This window comes from Syngnathus floridae, chromosome 22 (assembly GCF_059516105.1).
Source record: "Syngnathus floridae isolate MCC-2025c chromosome 22, RoL_Sflo_1.0, whole genome shotgun sequence".
NCBI lineage: Eukaryota > Metazoa > Chordata > Actinopteri > Syngnathiformes > Syngnathidae > Syngnathus > Syngnathus floridae.
The window spans coordinates 7,046,112-7,064,678 of record NC_142434.1 but is presented as its reverse complement, the minus strand read 5'-3'; the positions used below and the strand labels follow the sequence as shown (position 1 = coordinate 7,064,678).

General features: G+C 45.7%; 1 protein-coding gene across 7 annotated transcripts in view; it reads right to left on the bottom strand.

The window, feature by feature from the left end:
* Positions 1–18,567, bottom strand: part of LOC148379517 (pleckstrin homology domain-containing family A member 5-like) — a 120,340-nt gene that overhangs the window by 42,131 nt on the left and 59,642 nt on the right. For 6 of the 7 annotated variants that reach the window (XM_088367107.1, XM_088367106.1, XM_088367108.1 and 3 more), the window contains exons 4-6: positions 5,487–5,570; positions 4,964–5,017; positions 278–434 (exon numbers count right to left, since the gene is read on the bottom strand). In XM_088367107.1, the coding sequence (XP_088223233.1) occupies positions 278–434; positions 4,964–5,017; positions 5,487–5,570 (295 nt within the window). The remainder of the gene's footprint in view (positions 1–277; positions 435–4,963; positions 5,018–5,486; positions 5,571–18,567) is intronic. The other variant, XM_088367109.1, reaches the window with a different exon arrangement.

The following is an 18,567-nucleotide window of genomic DNA, read 5'->3' as shown; positions in this document are numbered from 1 at the left end:
TCTGCCACCACCCGGGCCTTTGAGTTTACCAGAAGCCTACTTAACTCAATTCAATGCATGTTCATAGTGCTTTCACAACAGCTGGCGCTGTAACGAAGTGCTTTGCAGAACACAAGGCATTAAACATTTACAATAATACGACAATGGATTTGTAGGGGGCACACTAACTCTGTGGAACACCACATACTCTGAATGTATTCTGAAGGGTCAGTGCAAACTGTGATCGGTCATCTCAGAAATCTAACACCAGTGTGATTTGTTTCAAGGCTATACTGACCCGTGTGAATGACGAAGAGTGAGTCAAAGTAGTGGCAGGGCTCCCGGTGAAGTTGCTGTTGTCTGAGCCACCTGTGTAGTTGGACGCTTCGCTCATGGTGCTCATGGGACGCTCCTTTTTATTGCCGCTATTTTCCTCCTCTGGCTTTGGCGTTGTCCTGCCACAAGTTAAGACACACAGAGAGATTAAAGTTTTGATCTGTATGATATACGAAAATGAACATAGGCCGGAAAATTGTTATGGCAATTAACCTTAAACTATCCCAGGTGGAACAATATAGAAACAAGACGCAGTGCTTCTCAGTGTGGCACAAACATTCTGTAGTCCAAAGGGTCAATTTTAAATACATTTGATTGAATTGCAGCGATAATTTCAAGTTCAGATCAATCAACATACGTAACTGCTCGACAAATAGGGTTTTCTTTGTGTGTGCAACTCAAATATATACGAGTGTGAGATCAATTTAAATTTACCTAAAAGTAAAAATGCTTCGTAAAAATGGTTGTGTGTGTACATCAGCGTGTACCACATTGCGTGTGTTTCTGCTACTAAGATGAGGATCGTTCAATTCTATGTCAAATTGTACTCCGGCAATCAATACCAGACAGTCTCATTAAACAGACCTCATCATCTCCGTCTTCATGAGCGACAGGAAGATAAGGAAATGAAGGGCTTCAGTGACTTGAATGATGAGTAGTGATATCTATGTAACTTTTATTAAGAAACTGAGAGCCCCAGATGAAAGACTGTCTTTCCTCTCCAAGGATTTAAAATGACATGTAAATTGATCATGACTCAAGTACAATAAGTAAAAAAAGAGAATGATCTGGACTTATTTGGAAAGTTTCTTTGTTGTTGGAAAAAGCCTCATTGAGAATTCAACACCCAAGAAGAAAAAGAAAGGTGGATTCCAGACAATACCAGAAAACCCACCTGCGAGCGGCAACCATTCGACAGGGTAGTTTGCTTTTCGTTAGTTTGCTTTTCTCTCTTGTCTGAGCTCTTAACAACTGCACTGTTAACAGTTTGCTTCTGCTTTTGTTAGGCAAATGCGTTTCCACAGGCAACATACAATAAGTAATTGTACTTTGCGCCAGACTACACTTAATTTTAAGAACAGCATAGCTCTGAGAACACAGATGCGTACAAGAGCATGTGTAAACAAGGACGCTGGATGAGCAATTGACACCCACAGCCATTTGAAATAGGCAACCGAAGCTGTACTGTGCTTTTTGGATGTGGAACAGACATTGGGAAACCACAAAGCAGTCTGCTCAGCAGTGGTGTTGAATTAATGATGTAATCTTGATTATCTAAATAATTTTTCAATGTTTGACATCAACTTTTCCAAATGTCAAACATAGTTTGTAATTTTAACCAAAAAATGAAATGAGGAATATCTTTGAAGCCAAAGTTGCTAAGAGCAAACAAAGAGAGCTTCAACCGGTTGGCATAATACACTGCTCAAAAAAATTAGAGGAACATTTTGAAAACACATCAGATTTCAATGGTGAATTTTTTTTGGGGGGGGGGGATATCTATACTGATATGGACAGTTTAATGTCTCAGGAACAAAAGGATTCCACATATTTTGATGGAAATAAAGGTTTTCAGCCTACAGAGGGCTCAGTATACAGACACCCCAAAAATCAAAGTGAAAAAATGATATGGCAGGCTCGTCCTTTTTGCCTATATTCAATTTCTGCAACTCAAAATTCTTTTCAATATCTTGTGTGGCCCCCACGAGCTTGTATGCATGCTTGACAATGTCGCGGCATGCTCCTAATGAGACGACGGAGGGTGTCTTGTGGGATGTCCTCCCAGATCTGTCTATGGGCATCAGTGAGCTCTTGTAAAGTCTGAGGAGCAACCTGGTGGCATCTGATGGACCGAAACATTATGTCCCAGAGGTGTTCTATTGGGTTTAGATCAGGTGATCGTGAGGGCCATTCAATTGTGTCAATTCCTTCATCCTCCAGATACTGTCTGCATACTCTTGCCACATGAGGCCGGGCATTGTCGTGGATCAGGAGGAACCCAGGACCTACTGCACCAGCGTAGGGTCTGACCATGGGTGCAAGGATTTCATCCTAATACCTAATGGCAGTCAGACTGCCGTTCTCTAGCCTGTAGAGGTCTGTTCGTCCCTCCATGGAAATGTCTCCCCAGACCATCACTGACCCACCACCGAACCGGTCATGCTGAATGATGTTGCAGGCAGCATAGCGCTCTCCTTGGCTTCTCCAGACCCTTTCACATCTATCACAGGTGCTCAGGGTAAACCTGCTCTCATCTGTGAAACGCACAGGGCGCCAGTGGCTGACTTGCCAATTCTGGTGTTCTATGGCAAATGCCAATCGAGCCCCACGGTGCTGAGCAGTAAGCACAGGGCACACTACAGTACGTCGTGCCCTGAGGCCACCCTCGTGAAGTCTGTTTCTGACTGTTTGGGCAGAGACATTCACACCAGTAGCCTGCTGGAGGTCATTCTGTAGGGCTCGGGCAGTGCTCAAACTGTTCCTCCTTGCACAAAGCAGCAGATATCGGTCCTGCTGATGGGATGAGGACCGTCTACGGCCCTGTCCAGCTCTCCTAGAGTAACTGCCTGTCTCCTGGAATCTTCTCCATGCTCTGGAGATTGTACTGGGAGACACATCAAATCTTCTTGCAACTGCACGCATGGATGTGCCATCCTGGAGGAGTTGGACAATCTGCGCAACTTCAGGAGGGTTAAGAAATCGCCTCATGCTCCCAGTCGTGATAATGACTCTAGCTAAAGCCAACATGTGAAAAAACAGTTAAAAAGGATCAAGAGGGAGGAACTTGAAATGGCCTCCACCTGCAAAACCAGTCCTGTTTTAGGGACCATCTCATTGTTGCCCCTCTAGTGCACCTGTTTTGAATTCCATCAACACCAAGGCAGCTGAAACTGATTAACAACCCCCTCTGCCACGTACCTGACCAAAACCTTGTCAGAAAAGTGTAATTGAATTCATGCCACACCCTGATAAAAAACTGTTCCTTTAAATTTTTTGAGCAGTGTTTGTTATGTTAGCTGGCAACAAGTGATGATTAGTTAAGACTGCCAGTGTTTAATATAGATTCAAGAACATGATAAAAAAAAAAAAATCAATGGTTCAGTGCAAAAATCAACAGAAAATTAAGTGAAAATTATGAATGCAAATTACCATAGTTAGCAGAGGAGAGTGCTGATAGATAGATGCTCACGCTTAAGTTCATTTGGAGATTTCTAGGAGCAAATGGACGGTAATTCTGTTGTGTCCGTGGCTTAAAAGATAACTCGATTATAAAATGACTCAGGTTTTTGAGAATTTGGCCATTTCAAAGATGAGTACTAATTAATTTTTTCCACTTTGACTGCAGATTTATCACAGCTAACTTAGCATCAGGTCAACTTGCCTTATTGTCTTATTGTCTTATTTAGTCAACATTGTGCACTACATTGATCGACATTCTACAGCCACACTGCCTAGCTGTTATTGTAATCAACTATTTCCAAATTGCTCTTCTTTTCATTGTAAAAGTCGGGGAGTAATATTCAGTTGAATTATCAGTTGACCTTTATGGCTCACAACAACATCTGTGAGGAGCTCCGCTTAGCTTGGCTGTACTCCCTGACATAATTTAATGTGACAACAGTATATTTGCATCTTTATTGGAAATGTTGATGGTTGTTCGTTTTAGTAGGGGTGAATGAAAGATGAGTAAAACACTTCACTTGAAGAAAGAAAGGTGGTGGATAAGACATGTAGGCATTATTAAAGGCCTTCTAGAGAGAAAAAAGCCCAGTCAGAAGTAATTTAAAATTGACAATCCGTATAGCATGATATACTGTATATATAATTTTAGTGATAATTTACTAATAAAATTAAACATTGCTTTTGAACTGTGGGTAAAAGGTAATGTAATCACTAGTTTATTTACCAATTTAAAAGACTTCTAAAGCACAGGTGTCAAACTCAAGGCCCGGGGGCCAGATATGGCCCACCACATCATTTTATGTGGCCCGCGAAGACAAATTGTGCATCAAATTTGTGTGTCATTACTAGAATTGCAAATTGTCTTCACTTTTAATAATATCTTTTTTTGTAAATATTTGACCAGTTTTTACTCATCTGATTTGAAAACGAGTTATTTGTCAGTTTGTTTTGTAGCTTTTGCTGTATATAATATGAGGTGCTCATACATTTATTTGGGTTGACAGTCATAATGGCCCTCCAAAAGAAGCTATGACTACAATGCGGCCCGTGAAAAAAAATAGTTTGACACCCCTGTTCTAAAGAATGTATTTTAATTTTTTTTGTCTTGGCCAGTCTGGAGCCTCAACTTAACACCATGCGACTTCTTTCTTTGGGTTTGCTTAAAGTAAATTTTGTCATACCAAAGCAAAGGCTTTGGAAAACCTTGAAGTTCTCCATCACACGATTTTTTGTTGAAATCAGAGATGGGGAGAAAAACGGTGAAGAGAGCTGGAGCTTCTACAATTTTAATTATTTCCTAAGGGAAATCAGAGAAATTTTTGAATAAACTTAATAAATTACTATAATTTACTTTTCACCACCTTGCATGCATCCCGCTTACCAGTAAGAATTCGAATGATAGTAGTCTTGACAGAAAAAGCCAAAAGCAAAACCTACTCTTTCTGTAATTATTAGGGTTTATTACCTGGTGTCAGCCTCTAGGGGCTTGTCAGGATGGACCAGCTTTCCATATTTCACACTAAAAGAACAGGAGGAAGACAAGATGGCAAAATAATAAGAATGCAAAACCATGATTACAAATTAGACTGAGTCAAATAAAAAGTAAATCATGACAATGGACAACAAAAACAGCATAAAAACAGACAATGAAGATGCCTGTCACCATGTCATCAACACACAGGCTGAAATCTGATAGCCCTCCCCCCTAAAAAATCTAAACTGTACTTGAAGCTGTGCATCCAAGGAAACATTACGAAAAAAAGAGACTGTTAGGAATAAATAAAAACAAAGCAAATATTAGAATGAAGGCTTTAAAGGGAGGTCATTGCTTTTAATAGTGTTTACGCCAGCAGAGATCTTGCTGACCTGAATTGCTTGCCACTGCTAAATAACACAACAATGTAAAGTTGCAAAAACCTGCTGAAAACCAAGATAAAGTGTGATCATCATTACTGCCACTGTCGTTTTTTAACTTAAAATAGACTTACTGTTCATTCACCACGAAGATACAGTTGTCTTGCGAGGGAGCTCCTGAGACAGGGTGCTTGCACATCACCTTTCGCTCATTGTGACTGGAGAAGAAAAATAAAAGAACATTGAAAAAAACGTGTTTGTAAAATACAGTGAACCATTTGTAATGGTAAATCCATGCCTGGAGGAACAACTGAAAACTGCAAAATGATGGCATACGCACACACACATTCTTCTTTTCTTTAAAAATACAACTGGAATAGGATATGGAACAGAAAAGGGGGGAAAAAAATGCAAGCGCTGCAAAGAATGATGGCGGGATAACAATTCCAAAAAACAAAGGGAAAATGCTTTCTTGCATTCATCTAGGAGCCAATGGTCCGTTTTTGTAAATGGAAAAACAGCTTATTTGAAGTGAGATGAAAAATTGGTTTGCCTCGAATGCTATATGAAAAATCCAGCTAATACATACCAAGCTAGCTTGTTAGCAAACGACTGTAAAAAGCACAACTTGTATTTTTGTACTACAACAGTGGAAAAATATTTAAAATATAGATTACCGACATTCATGGCAACAATGTCAGCACACAAAGCAAGCAAGTTGTTTTGACTTGCATCTTGCAGGGTTCTAAGGGACGAATGTTCTGTAAAATGCAGGAAAATTTATTTTCACACTAGCAAAACATAATACATTTACTTGAATTATTCAACTTAAAATGTTATTGAAATTTGTTGAAGTTCACCCAACATTTTTTACAATGTAGTTTGCAAGCCAGGCAGAAAGCTAGCAAACAAGCTATCCAGCTAGCCAGATATCTGTTTTATTGTATTTTTTTGCACATTCTGTGCTTTTTTATCCACACCGCTCACATTTCACAATCTTCCATCCATCCATCTTCTTCCGCTTATCCGGGGTCGGGTCGCGGGGGCAGCAGTTTCAGGAGTGACTCCCAGACTTCCCTCTCCCCAGCCACTTCATCCAGCTCATTCCGAGGGATCCCAAGGCGTTCCCAGGCCAGCTGAGAGACATAATCTCTCCAGCGCGTCCTGGGTCGTCCCTGGGTTCTCCTACCGGTGGGACATGCCCGGAACACCTCCCCAGGGAGGCGTCTAGGAGGCATGCCCGAGCCACCTCATCTGGCTCCTCTCAACGTGGAGGAGTAGCGACTCTACTCTGAGTCTCTCCCGGATTCAAGATTCAAGATTCAAGATTCAAGAGTTTTTTATTCGCCATGTTTGAGCGTGCCAAACAAGGAATTTGACTTCGGTAAATCACAGCCTCTGTTCAACATTTAGGTGACTAACAACAACACTCAGCACATGTGAAGAACGAAAGATATTCTCAAACATCCCCAGATCTTAAACTCCCAAGAGGGCAAGGAAAAACTCAAAACTCCAGCTATGGGAAATGAGAAACCTTGAGAAAAGTCCACAGATGGGAGGGTCCCTCTTCTAGGATGACCAGGCTGCAATGGATGCAGAGAGGACACATAGTACAAACAGTGTAAACAAAAAAGGTGTGGAAAGCAGGATGTTATTGCACAGTAATGACTCTGAGACTCTAAGAGTGGTGTGAGTTCATCAGAGCGACAGCCTGGGGGAAGAAGCTGTCTCTGTGTCTGCTGGTTTTAGTGTACAGAGCTCTATAACGGCGTCCGGAGGGGAGTAGTTCAAACAGGCTGCAACCTGGGTGCGAAGGGTCTGATGAGATGTTACTTGCACGTTTCCTGGTCCTGGTCAGGTACAAGTCTTGAATAGATGGGAGGTTGATTCCAATTATCTTTTCTGCAGTCCTTATTGTCCGTTGCAGTCTGTGCTTGTCTTGTTTGGAGGCCGATCCAAACCAGACAGTGATGGAGGTGCAGAGGACAGACTGGATGATGGCAGCGTAGAAGGTCTTCAGCAGCTCCCGCGGCAGGTTGAACTTCTTGAGCTGTCTCAGGAAGTACAGCCTCTGCTGGGCCTTCTTCCGGACAGAGTCTATGTGGCCGGTCCATTTCAGGTCCCGAGAGATTGTGGTTCCCAGGAACTTGAAGGTGTCTGATGAGAGAATAGTATTACTGCGGATAGTGAGGGGTGAAAGTGGTGAAGGGCCTCGCCTGAAGTCCACTGTCATCTCCACGGTCTTGAGCGGGTTCAGGTCCAGGTGGTTTTGGCTGCACCAGTGGACCAGCCGCTCTACCTCCTGTCTGTACGCAGTCTCATCACCGTTCTGGATCAGTCCGATGAGAGTGGTGTCGTCTGCATACTTCAGGAGCTTCACAGAAGAGTCACTTGTGGAGAAATCGTTGGTGTTGAGGGAGAAGAGCAGTGGGGAGAGGACGCACCCCTGAGGGGCTCCAGTGTTGGTGGTCAGGGTGTCAGATGTGATGCTCCCCAGCCTCACACGCTGTCTCCTGTTGGTCAGGAAGCTGGTGATCCACTGACAGGTGGAGGCAGGCACCGCGAGCTGGATGAGCTTCTGTTGGAGGATGTCAGGAGCGATGGTGTTGAACGCCGAGCTGAAGTCCACAAACAGGATCCTGGCGTACTTTCCTGGGGTGTCCAGGTGTTGCAGGATGTAGTGCAGTCCCATGTTGACCGCATCATCCACCGACCTGTTTGCCCGGTAGGCAAACTGGAGGGGGTCCAGCAGGGGGCCCGTGACATCCTTCAGGTGGTTCAGCACTAACCTCTCGAAAGATTTCATGACCACAGATGTCAGTGCAACAGGTCTATAGTCAATCAGACCCATGATGGCGGGCTTCTTGGCCACTGGAACGATGGTGGAGCTCTTGAAGGACGCGGGCACCTCACACAGCTCCAGGGAACGATTGAAGATCCGTGCAAAGGTGGGCGCCAGCTGCTCAGCGCAGACTTTCAAGCAGGAAGGTGACACGCCGTCTGGGCCCGGTGCCTTCCTGATCTTTTGTCTCCGGAACATCTGGCGCACTTCCTCCTCGCGAATCTGGAGTGCGGGCGCGGCCTCTGCAAGAGAGAGAGTCGGTGACCACGGTGATGGAGGTGTGGACAGAGCAGTTGTGGGGGGAGGTGAGTGTGTGGATTGTGCTGCAGGAAGTCCCGTTGTGTGGGAGGACCGATCAAACCTGCAGTAGAACCTGTTTAGCTGGTTAGCGAGCCTTGGGCTCTCCACAGGACGGGGGGTTCGTTTCTTGAAGCCCGTGATGCTCTGCAGGCCTTTCCACACTGTTGAGGGATCAGGATTGGCAGAGAGGTGTCTCTCCAGGCTCTCCCCGTAACATCTCCTGGCTTTCCTGACCTCTCGGTTCAGTGTGTTTCTGGTCTGCTTGAACAGGTCCCGGTCGCCGCTCCTGTAGGCCTCCTCCTTGACTTTGCGCAGCCTCCTAAGGTTCGGTGTAAACCAAGGTTTGTCGTTGTTGTACGTGCAGAAGGTCTTAGTCTGCACACACAGATCCTCACAAAAACCGATGTATGATGTGACAGTGTCAGTGAGTTCATGCAAGTCTGAATCTGCAGCTTCGAAAACTCTCCAATCGGTGCAGTCAAAGCAGGCTCGGAGGTTCTGCCTTGACTCCACTGTCCACTTCCTGACAGTCCTCACCACAGGCTTAGAAATTTTTAGTTTCTGTCTGTAGGCAGGGATCAGATGAACTAGACAGTGGTCCGAGAGTCCTAAAGCTGCACGAGCCAGAGTGGTATGCATCCTTAATTACGGTGTAGCAGTGGTCCAGTGTCTGTGCCCCTCTGGTGGGACACGTTATGTGCTGTCTGTATCTGGGGAGTTCGTGTGCGAGGTTCGCCCTGTTAAGATCACCCAGAACAATGATTAGTGAATTTGGGAGAAGTTTCTCCATGTCTGTCACCTGGTCAGCCAGCATCTGCGTGGCTTCACTCGCACGTGCGTGTGGTGGGATGTAAACAGCCGCCATGACGATCGAGGAGAACTCCCGTGGTGAATAGAACGGCCGGCAGTTTATGAAAAGTGTTTCTAGGAGAGGGCTGCAAAACTCTTTCAACACCACGACATCGGTACACCAACGTTCATTAATGTAGAAACAATGACCGAGCTTCTCACCCTATCGCTAAGGGAGAGCCCAGACATCCTGCGGAGAAAACTCATTTCGGCCGCTTGTATCCGGGATCTCGTTCTTTCAGTCACGACCCATAGCTTGTGACCATAGGCGAGGGTAGGAGCGTAAATCGACCGGTAAATTGAGATCTTTGCCTTTTGGCTCAGCTCTCTCTTTACCACGACGTACCCGTACAGAGTCCGCATTACTGCCGACGCTGCACCGATCCGCCGTCGATCTCGCGCTCCATCCTCCCCTCACTCGTGAACAAGACCCCAAGATACTTAAACTCCTCCACTTGGGGCAGGATCTCGACCCCGATCCGTAGAGGGCATTCCACCCTTTTCCGATCGAGGACCATGGACTCAGATTTGGAGGTGCTGACCCTCATCCCGACCGCTTCATACTCGGCTGCGAACTGCTCCAGTGATGGCTGGATATCACGGCCTGAAGAGGCCAACAGCACCACGTCGTCTGCAAAAAGCAGAGACACAATGCTGAGGTCCCCAAACCAGACCCCCTCAACGCCTCGGCTGCGCCTAAAAATTCTGTCAATAAAAATTATGAACAGAATCGGTGACAAAGGGCAGCCTTGGCGGAGTCCAACCCTCACTGGGAACGAATCCGACTTACTGCCGGAAATGCGGACCAAACTCTGGCATCGGTGATACAGGGACTGAACTGCCCTTATCAGTTGGCTCGGCACCCCGTACTCCCGAAGCACCCTCCACAGAACCTCCCGATGGACACGGTCAAACGCCTTCTCCAAGTCCACAAAACACATGTGGACTGGTTGGGCGAACTCCCATGCACCCTCGAGGATCCTGCTGAGGGTGTAGAGCTGGTCCACTGTTCCACGGCCAGGACGAAAGCCACACTGCTCCTCCTGAATCCGAGGTTCGACCTCCTGACGGACCCTCCTCTCCAGCACCCCTGAATAGACCTTACCAGGGAGGCTGAGGAGTGTGATTCCCCTGTAATTGGAGCACACTCTCCGGTCCCCCTTCTTAAAGAGCGGAACCACCACCTAGTCTGCCATTCCAGAGGTACTGTCGCCGATGTCCACGCAATGTTGTAGAGGCATGTCAGCCATGACAGCCCCACAACATCCAGAGCCCTTAAGAACTCCGGGCGGATCTCATCCACCCCTGGGGCCTTGCCACCGAGGCGTTTTTTAACTACCTCAGTGACTGCGACCCCAGAGATTGGAGAGTCCGCCTCGGAGTCCCCAGGCCCTGCTTCCACAATGGAAGGCGTGTAGGTGGAATTGAGGAGGTCTTCAGAGTATTCTCCCCACCGACTCACGACGTCCCGACTCGAGGTCAGCAGCACGCCATCCCCACTGTAAACAGTGTTGACATTGCACTGCTTCCCTCTCCTGAGACGCCGGATGGTGGACCAGAATTAACTCGCAGCCGTCCAGAAGTCATTCTCCATGGCCTTGCCAAACTCCTCCTACGCCCGGGTTTTTGCCTCAGCAACCGCCGAAGCTGCGTTCCGCTTGGCCATCCGGTACCTGTCAGCTGCCTCCAGAGTCCCGCAGGCCAGAACGGCCCGATAGGACTCCTTCTTCAGCTTGACGGCATCCCTTACCGCCGGTGTCCACCAGCGGGTTCGCGGATTGCCGCCACGACAGGCACCAACGATCTTACGGCCACAGCTCCGGTTGGCCGCCTCAATAATGGAGGCGCGAAACATGGTCCACTCGGACTTAATGCCCCCTGCCTCCCCCGGGACGTGGGAAAAGCTCTGCCGGAGGTGGGAGTTGAAGCTCTTCTTGACAGGGGATTCTGCCATACGTTCCCAGCAGACCCTCACAGAGCGTTTGGGTCTGCCAGGTCGGATCGGCATCTTCCCCCACCATCGGACCCTACCCACCAGTCAGATCAGTTGACAGCTCCGCCCCTCTCTTCGCCCTAGTGTCCAAAATATGCGGCCGCAAATCCGATGACACGACTACAAAGTCGATCATCGAACTGCGGTCTAGGGTGTCCTGGTGCCAAGTGCACACATGGACACCCTTATGTTTGAACATGGTGTTCATTATAGAAAATCCGTGTCGAGCACAGAAGTCCAATAATAGAACACGGATCAGATCGGGGGGGCCGTTCTTCCCAATCACGCCCTTCCAGGTCTCACTGTCATTGCCCACGTGAGCATTGAAGTCACCCAGTAGAACGATGGAGTCCCCAGAAGGAGAGCTCTCCAGCACTTCCTCCAGGGACTCCAAAAAGGGTGGGTACTCTGAGCTGCCGTTTGGTGCATCGACACAAACAACAGTCAGGACCCGTCCCCCCACCCGAAGGCAGAGAGAGGCTACCCTCTCGTTCACCGGGGTGAACCCCAATGTGCAGGCGCCCAGCCGGGGGGCAATAAGTATACCCACACCTGCTCGACGCCTCTCACCGTGGCTAACTCCAGAGTGGAAGAGAGTCCAGCCCCTCTCGAGAGGGCTTGTACCGGAACCCAAACTGTGCGTGGAGGCGAGTCCGACTATGTCTAGTCTGAACTTTTCTGCCTCGCACACCAGCTCGGGCTCCTTTCCAGCCAGAGAGGTGACATTTCATGTCCCAAGAGCCAGCTTCTGCAGCTGGGGATCAGACCGCCAAGGTCCCTGCCTTTGGCCGCCGCCCAGCTTACACTGCACCTGACCCCTTTGGCCCCTCCCACAGGTGGTGAGCCCATGGGAAGGGGGACCCACGTTTCCTTTTCGGGCTGTGCCCGGCCGGGCCCAATGGGCGAAGGCCCGGCCACCAGACGCTCGCCTTCGAGCCCCGCCTCCGGGCCTGGCTCCAGAGGGGGGGCCCGGTGACCCGCGTCTGGGCGAGGGAAAATTAGATCCAATTTTCTTAATCGTCAAAAGGGGTTTTGTGAGCCGTGCTGTTAGAGATTTGCTCACTCCAACTTTTGCAAGAACCACACGGGAGACAAGTAAGTCCTTTTAGACACCTGCAGGTGGAGAGTCCATTCGTCGCTGTACGTGCAGCGATGTTCGAATGGAGGTCTGAACCCTCCTTCCTGCAAGGGCATATTTATTAGGAGGAACAGAGTGGGGGTGAGAGTGGACAGGTTTGGTGAACCCCCGGCCTCTGGTAAGATCAGAGCAGGGGGTGTGGGAAACAGAACAACTTTGATTGCTTCCTCTGCAGCTGGTCAATCAAGCAGAGAATGCAACCACTTTATTTTACTGCGTTGTGAGAGCAAGACAAGATTGGTTAATCATTATAGTCTACATTCCAACATAATCCTATGATAAAGATAACCTGGAAAACCCTAACACGTGCTTTGTCTGGCCCCTCACCTAGGACCAGTTTGCCATGGGTGACCCTACCAGGGGCATAAAGCTCCCGACAACATGGCTTCTAGGATCATAGGGGCACGCAAACCCCTCCACCACAATAAGGTGACGACTCACGGAGGGGATTTCACAATCTTGATACATATCATTGTTGACTTCCGGAAGGGTCACAAAACACACCTGCCGCTGATCATCGACGGTGCTGTGGTGGAGAGGGTGAGCTGCACCAAGTTCCTGGGGGTGCACATCAGTGAGGACCTCTCCTGGTCCGCGAACACCTCGTCACTGGCAAAGAAAGCTCAGCGCCGCCTGTACTTCCTGCGGAAGCTCAGGCGTGCATGTGCTCCTCAGGCAGTCCTGTCTACATTCTACCGTGGCACCATTGAGAGCGTCCTCACCAGTTGCATCGCTGTCTGGGGTGGTAACTGCACTGAACAGAACTTGAAGGCCCTGTAGCGCATAGTGAATACGGCTGGTAAGATTATTGGTGCTTCGCTTCCCTCCCTGAAGGACATTTACACCTCCCATCTCACCCGCAAGGCAACCTCGATTGCCAGAGATGTGAGTCACCCGGCTCACTCTTTGTTTGACCTTCTGCCCTCTGGGAAGAGGTACAGGAGCCTGCGCTCCCGCACCACCAGACTCGCCGACAGCTTCTTCCTCCAGGCTGTTAGGGCCCTGAACTCGCTACCCCCTTCTGCGTAGCGTGCGGCACTGTTGCGCTATTTTCGGGAATGTCTGCTGTACGCGCACTTGCTCTTTTTTGTTTTTTTCTTTTTGTGCTCCTCTTAATTATTTATTTATTTATTTATTGTTGTGTTATTTATTCATTATTTATTCGGCACGCTTTTGTTATACTTGTTTACTGTTTGTCTGTTGTGAGCCATGTCTTGTCACCGTGAGATAGGGGGGAACGAAATTTCGGTTTCTTTGTGTGTCTTTGGCATGTGGAGAAATTGACAATAAAGCTGACTTTGACTTTGACTATTATAACCTAAGCTAGGTTTAACACAAACAACAAAATTGTTTTAATTCAAGGACAAAATTCCATTGTTTTGTTCTTGATGTATGACCAGACATTATTAAGCATTGCAAAGGTGGCATCAGAGGCAATAGAAAAGCCTTCATTTATTTACACTTCCATTTTACAAAGAAACCTAATGAAGTGGTATTCTCCAAATGTTTTTGCTGACACAGAAAAATGTAGCATTCCACAATCAGATAAAACCATCAGTGGACAGTGACAACTGCGTCAACGTAGCAGGACTTGAAAAAGCGCAATTATTTTATAACATAAGACTACAGGGTGTATGTGAAATTGAACACACCACATTTTCCAAAGTACTGAAAGTAAACTATTGCGCAAGCTTCAACTCATTAATTTGTTGAGTTCACTTTCCAACCATTACATATCTTCACATTTTACTTAGGCAATACACAGATTGCTTTATCGTGTATTTTTTAGTGAATAAATGGAAATGGTCACAGAAACGCAATTTTTCATTTTCCTCAGTTGGAAATGATTCTTTCTGAACACAGTAGTACAAGTTTGCATTTTATCTACTCCTCTATTAAAAACATAAGAGCGGTCTCCGAGGATTGTGAATCTGTTTTTCAGGAAAACTATTAGACAAGGCTGGCTTATGCAATTGTTTCTCCCGCATCTCAACTGGACAGTCCAATTTCATCAAATCCATTAAATGTTAAAATTGTACACTACAGATAGGCATACATAAGCACCATACTTTCCACAGCATCACCCATATTTTTATTTTCCACATGATTGCAAGTGACAAGTACATACGCAAGGACATGAGCATTTAAGCACAACTAACAAGCACAGAACATTTGAGAGCAGAGGAGCAACAAGACAGCTTACTGACGATGATTGTTGGGGTCGCAGAACAAAATGGTGCTATTTTCCGAGAAACTTGCCTATTCATCATTTTTGTGTCCTCTTGTGTAAACAGCTAAAATGCCACAAGATGGTGGCAAATCCCCGGCTAACAGGAAAGTAGTAATTGCTGTCAGGCAAGTGCATAGAAGTGATAAATCTCAACTGAGACTAAGGTGAAAATATTACGTCTAAATTAAATTAATTGCGCTTCCACATAACAAAACACAACAAATGGTATTTATAACTCTTTCAGAATGTCTTGCAGTTGTTTATACAAAGCTGTTTGGGAAATTATTTTTTTAATACATTTTTTGCTTTTTAATTAATTAATTTGAGGAAATTAATTAATTTGTAATTTTTTGGGGGCAATTTATACTGTGTATCAAAAGTTTCATTTCTTAAAACGCTTGTTTCTCAATGGTCATGAATGGCATATCATTTATAGTCACTTTTATTTTTTATTTCATTCACAAAAATGTTTTTCAGCACGCCCGCGACCCCCGTGGGGACAAGCAGTACGTAAAATATTCATCATTGAATTCATTCATGGATGAGTTAATTAATGACAATAACTTTAATGATTGTTTTTAACTGATTTTGAGATTTTGTTGTTTTGTGACTTTTTTCATACAAATGAGACATTCACTACGTTGATGTGTGCATTCATATTAATATTGAGGAGCGATACAACTTGGCATCATCATTGTGTATGTACCGCACACAAATCGGTCAAAAGGTGACTGACTCATTCTTTCATAACACCTATGACATCATCAGTAATTACGATCTATTAAGTGGTTTGCAACAAACCTGAGAGGTTCAACACTCAGCTCGAGATTTGTGATGAGATATTTAATCTCAAAACAGTTATTTTATTTTTATTAAAATTAAATTATAAAGGGCTATATATTTAACACACAATTATAATATATAATTTCAAGCACCTCTGAAAGAACTAGCAGAAACAACAGAGCCATGGTGGACCAGCTTTTCACAAGCTCAAACGAATGTGCCCTGGCAACTGGCTGTGCATCGGCATTGAGCCAACCGGATGGCATCTATGAATTCAGTTACCGCTCACAAACATATGATATGATCATAAAAAGATGAGCAGATTGTTGACTCACCGGCCGAATAGCAGAAGGTGTTAAGGAGGGAAAATAGAGCCAGAAGGATGGCAGCCTTGCGCATGGGGCTTTCCTCCGAGTGAAGACAGCAATGCTGCTAGTATATGTCGCTGCTCGACTGCACTCCCTGCCTTTCTCTCTCTTCAGATGTGTCAAAGTTGTGTTGTACTATGTGCCACAAGGAAGCTTTCAACTGAATACAGCAAAATCGAACAAGCACGAGATAGATTCCTGCAGAGAGCTACAGTACATTGCCTTTAAAAAAATTCCAAACTGCAAGTTAATTAGTTGTGACTTTGTCTTGTATGCTAACAAGCACATTGTCTCGGTTTAAAATGTCACTGTTTTGAAATATTTCAAGGAATTGCCTGATTTACACTCTTCAACCAGATGGGCCAAAAGTAATTCAAATTGGGTGAAATAGCTAACCGGGCACTGGGTCGAAGAGGGACTAAGTGTTGAGGATTTAACCCAGCATGTTGGGTCAAGAATTTAATCCAACAAGTGGTACCAAATACGCATACTGATGAGATAAACCTTCTGTGGGTGGTCTGTCTGTCCTGACCAGGATTTGAACCTCAAACCCTGTCACACTGAGCCGTCAACCATCCACTGAGCCGTCAACCATCCACCAAAGACTGGTTCATTAAATTTATTTCAACTTCAGTACACAAATCTTAAATCCATTCTAAACTCTTCAGCCTGCAAAAATCTAATCTTCAACCCAAACCAATGGGTAAAGATAATTAACCCAACCTTGCCCGGAAGTCGTTGTGGGAAAATTTGGCCAGCTAACGCCTTGCTGCTAGCAGGCTACGGTTAACGCTTCGTTGTTGGCACGCTCATGCCGTACTAGCAATGAGAATATTTGGTCAGTTAATGCCTCGCTGTTGGCCGGCTAACGCCGTGCTAGCAACAAACGAAAGGGATTTTCAAATTTAGATGCTGAGAAACAAACTAGCGTAGCGCCGTTTAGAATTAGGCTCCTAAAAATGTAGATGAATTTAAAATGAAAGTATATATACTGTAGAGTAAATATTCTTTGTTTTGCCAATTGAATCTACTATAGAATGCACAGCTCGTTGCTTACTCCGCCACCCAAAAAAACCCAAACGATAAACACTGAAAATCTTGTGTTGCTTGGCAACAAAGCCAGAATATGACTGTGTGTGTTCAATGACAGGATATAAGCAGCAGTTTCCCATCCACACATTAAGGACATTCCTTCCTAACCTTCTTGTCCTTTTCTCCTATTTTAATTGTGCAATTAATGTTGTTTTCCCTGTTACAATTTTCTTTATATTAGCAATAGCATACAGCATATATCTTGTCATGTTTTGTGTTTATGATTCCAGACGTTGACCCAGGACAGAAGTAGTAATCCTAAACATTGAGTTTATTCTGTTTTTTTCTGCTGCCAAGAGCCTTCGGCCCCAGCAGACCAACCATAAAAAGTCTGGATCGACTTGACTGCTCACATTTTATGTTTGGGTTGTTCTATACACTGGCTCTTGGTGATAACTTGTTTTCCCTCCCTATAACTCCTCGTGATTGTTGTTTATTTTTCCATCCATAATTAATTGTAGTGTATTATTAACAGTTGATAAATAAAGAGATTTCCACTGTATTTCAGAATGGTGACTTTATACATCCAGGAAGAAACAGATAGTGGTGTACAATCTGCAGTTTCAAGTACCGTATTTTCCGGACTATAAGTCGCTCCGGAGTATAAGTCGCACCAGCCATAAAATGCCCCAGAAAGTGAAAAAAAACATATATAAGTCGCTCCGGAGTATAAGTCGCATTTTGGGGGCAATTTATTCGACAAAATCCCACACCAAAAACAGTCATGAACGAGCAACAACAGGCTAAACGATAGCAACAACAGGCTAAACCAGGGGTCACCAACACGTTGCCCGCGGGCACCAGGTCGCCCGTGAGGACCGCACGAGTCGCTCGCAGGACTGTTCTAAAATTAGCTCAAATAGCGGCACTTGTCACTGAGCTGCATCTATTTATTTTGCAGTCAAACCTCGGTTTTTGAACGTCCCTGTTCTCGAAATAATCGGATTTCGAACAAAAAATTCGAGATTTTTTTGCTTCGGTTGTAGAACAAAATTCGGAGGTCGAACCTCGCGAGATGAGCTGGGAGGACCCGAGAAAACCCGACCGCGCGGCCCGGATGCCGACTGACTCCGTTGTTATTGCATTTTCGTTACTTTGAGGATTGTATTAACCCCTAATCATGCCTCCAAAGACAGCAAGTGGGAGCAGTAAAGAAATTCTGAAACACAAAGACGCTCTTAAAGCAATGTGACAGTGAGCGCCCGGCGCGCTGCGGATGCGTGATCGGACAAAATTAAGATTCCTGCGCACTGAGGTCCACTTAAATTTTGGAAAGTACATCAAAACTTTTAAAATATTTTCCAAATTTTAGCGACGGCTCTGTCACAGTAACGCGCCCAGCGCGGTGTAGTTGCGGGGTGGGCGACGTTGCGCGTTCGGCGGTGCGCTGCGGTTAAGCGATCGGACCAAATTAAGCTCCCTGCGCACTGAGGTCCACTTAGATTTTTTAAAGTACATCAGGACTTTAAAAATATTTTCTAAATTTTAGCGACCGCTCTGTCACAATAATGCGACCAGCACGGTGCAGTTGCGCGGTCGGCGACGCGCTACGGTTGCGTGTTCGGCGGTGCGCTGCTGTTGCGCGATCGGACAAAATTAAGCTCCCTGCGCACTTAGGTC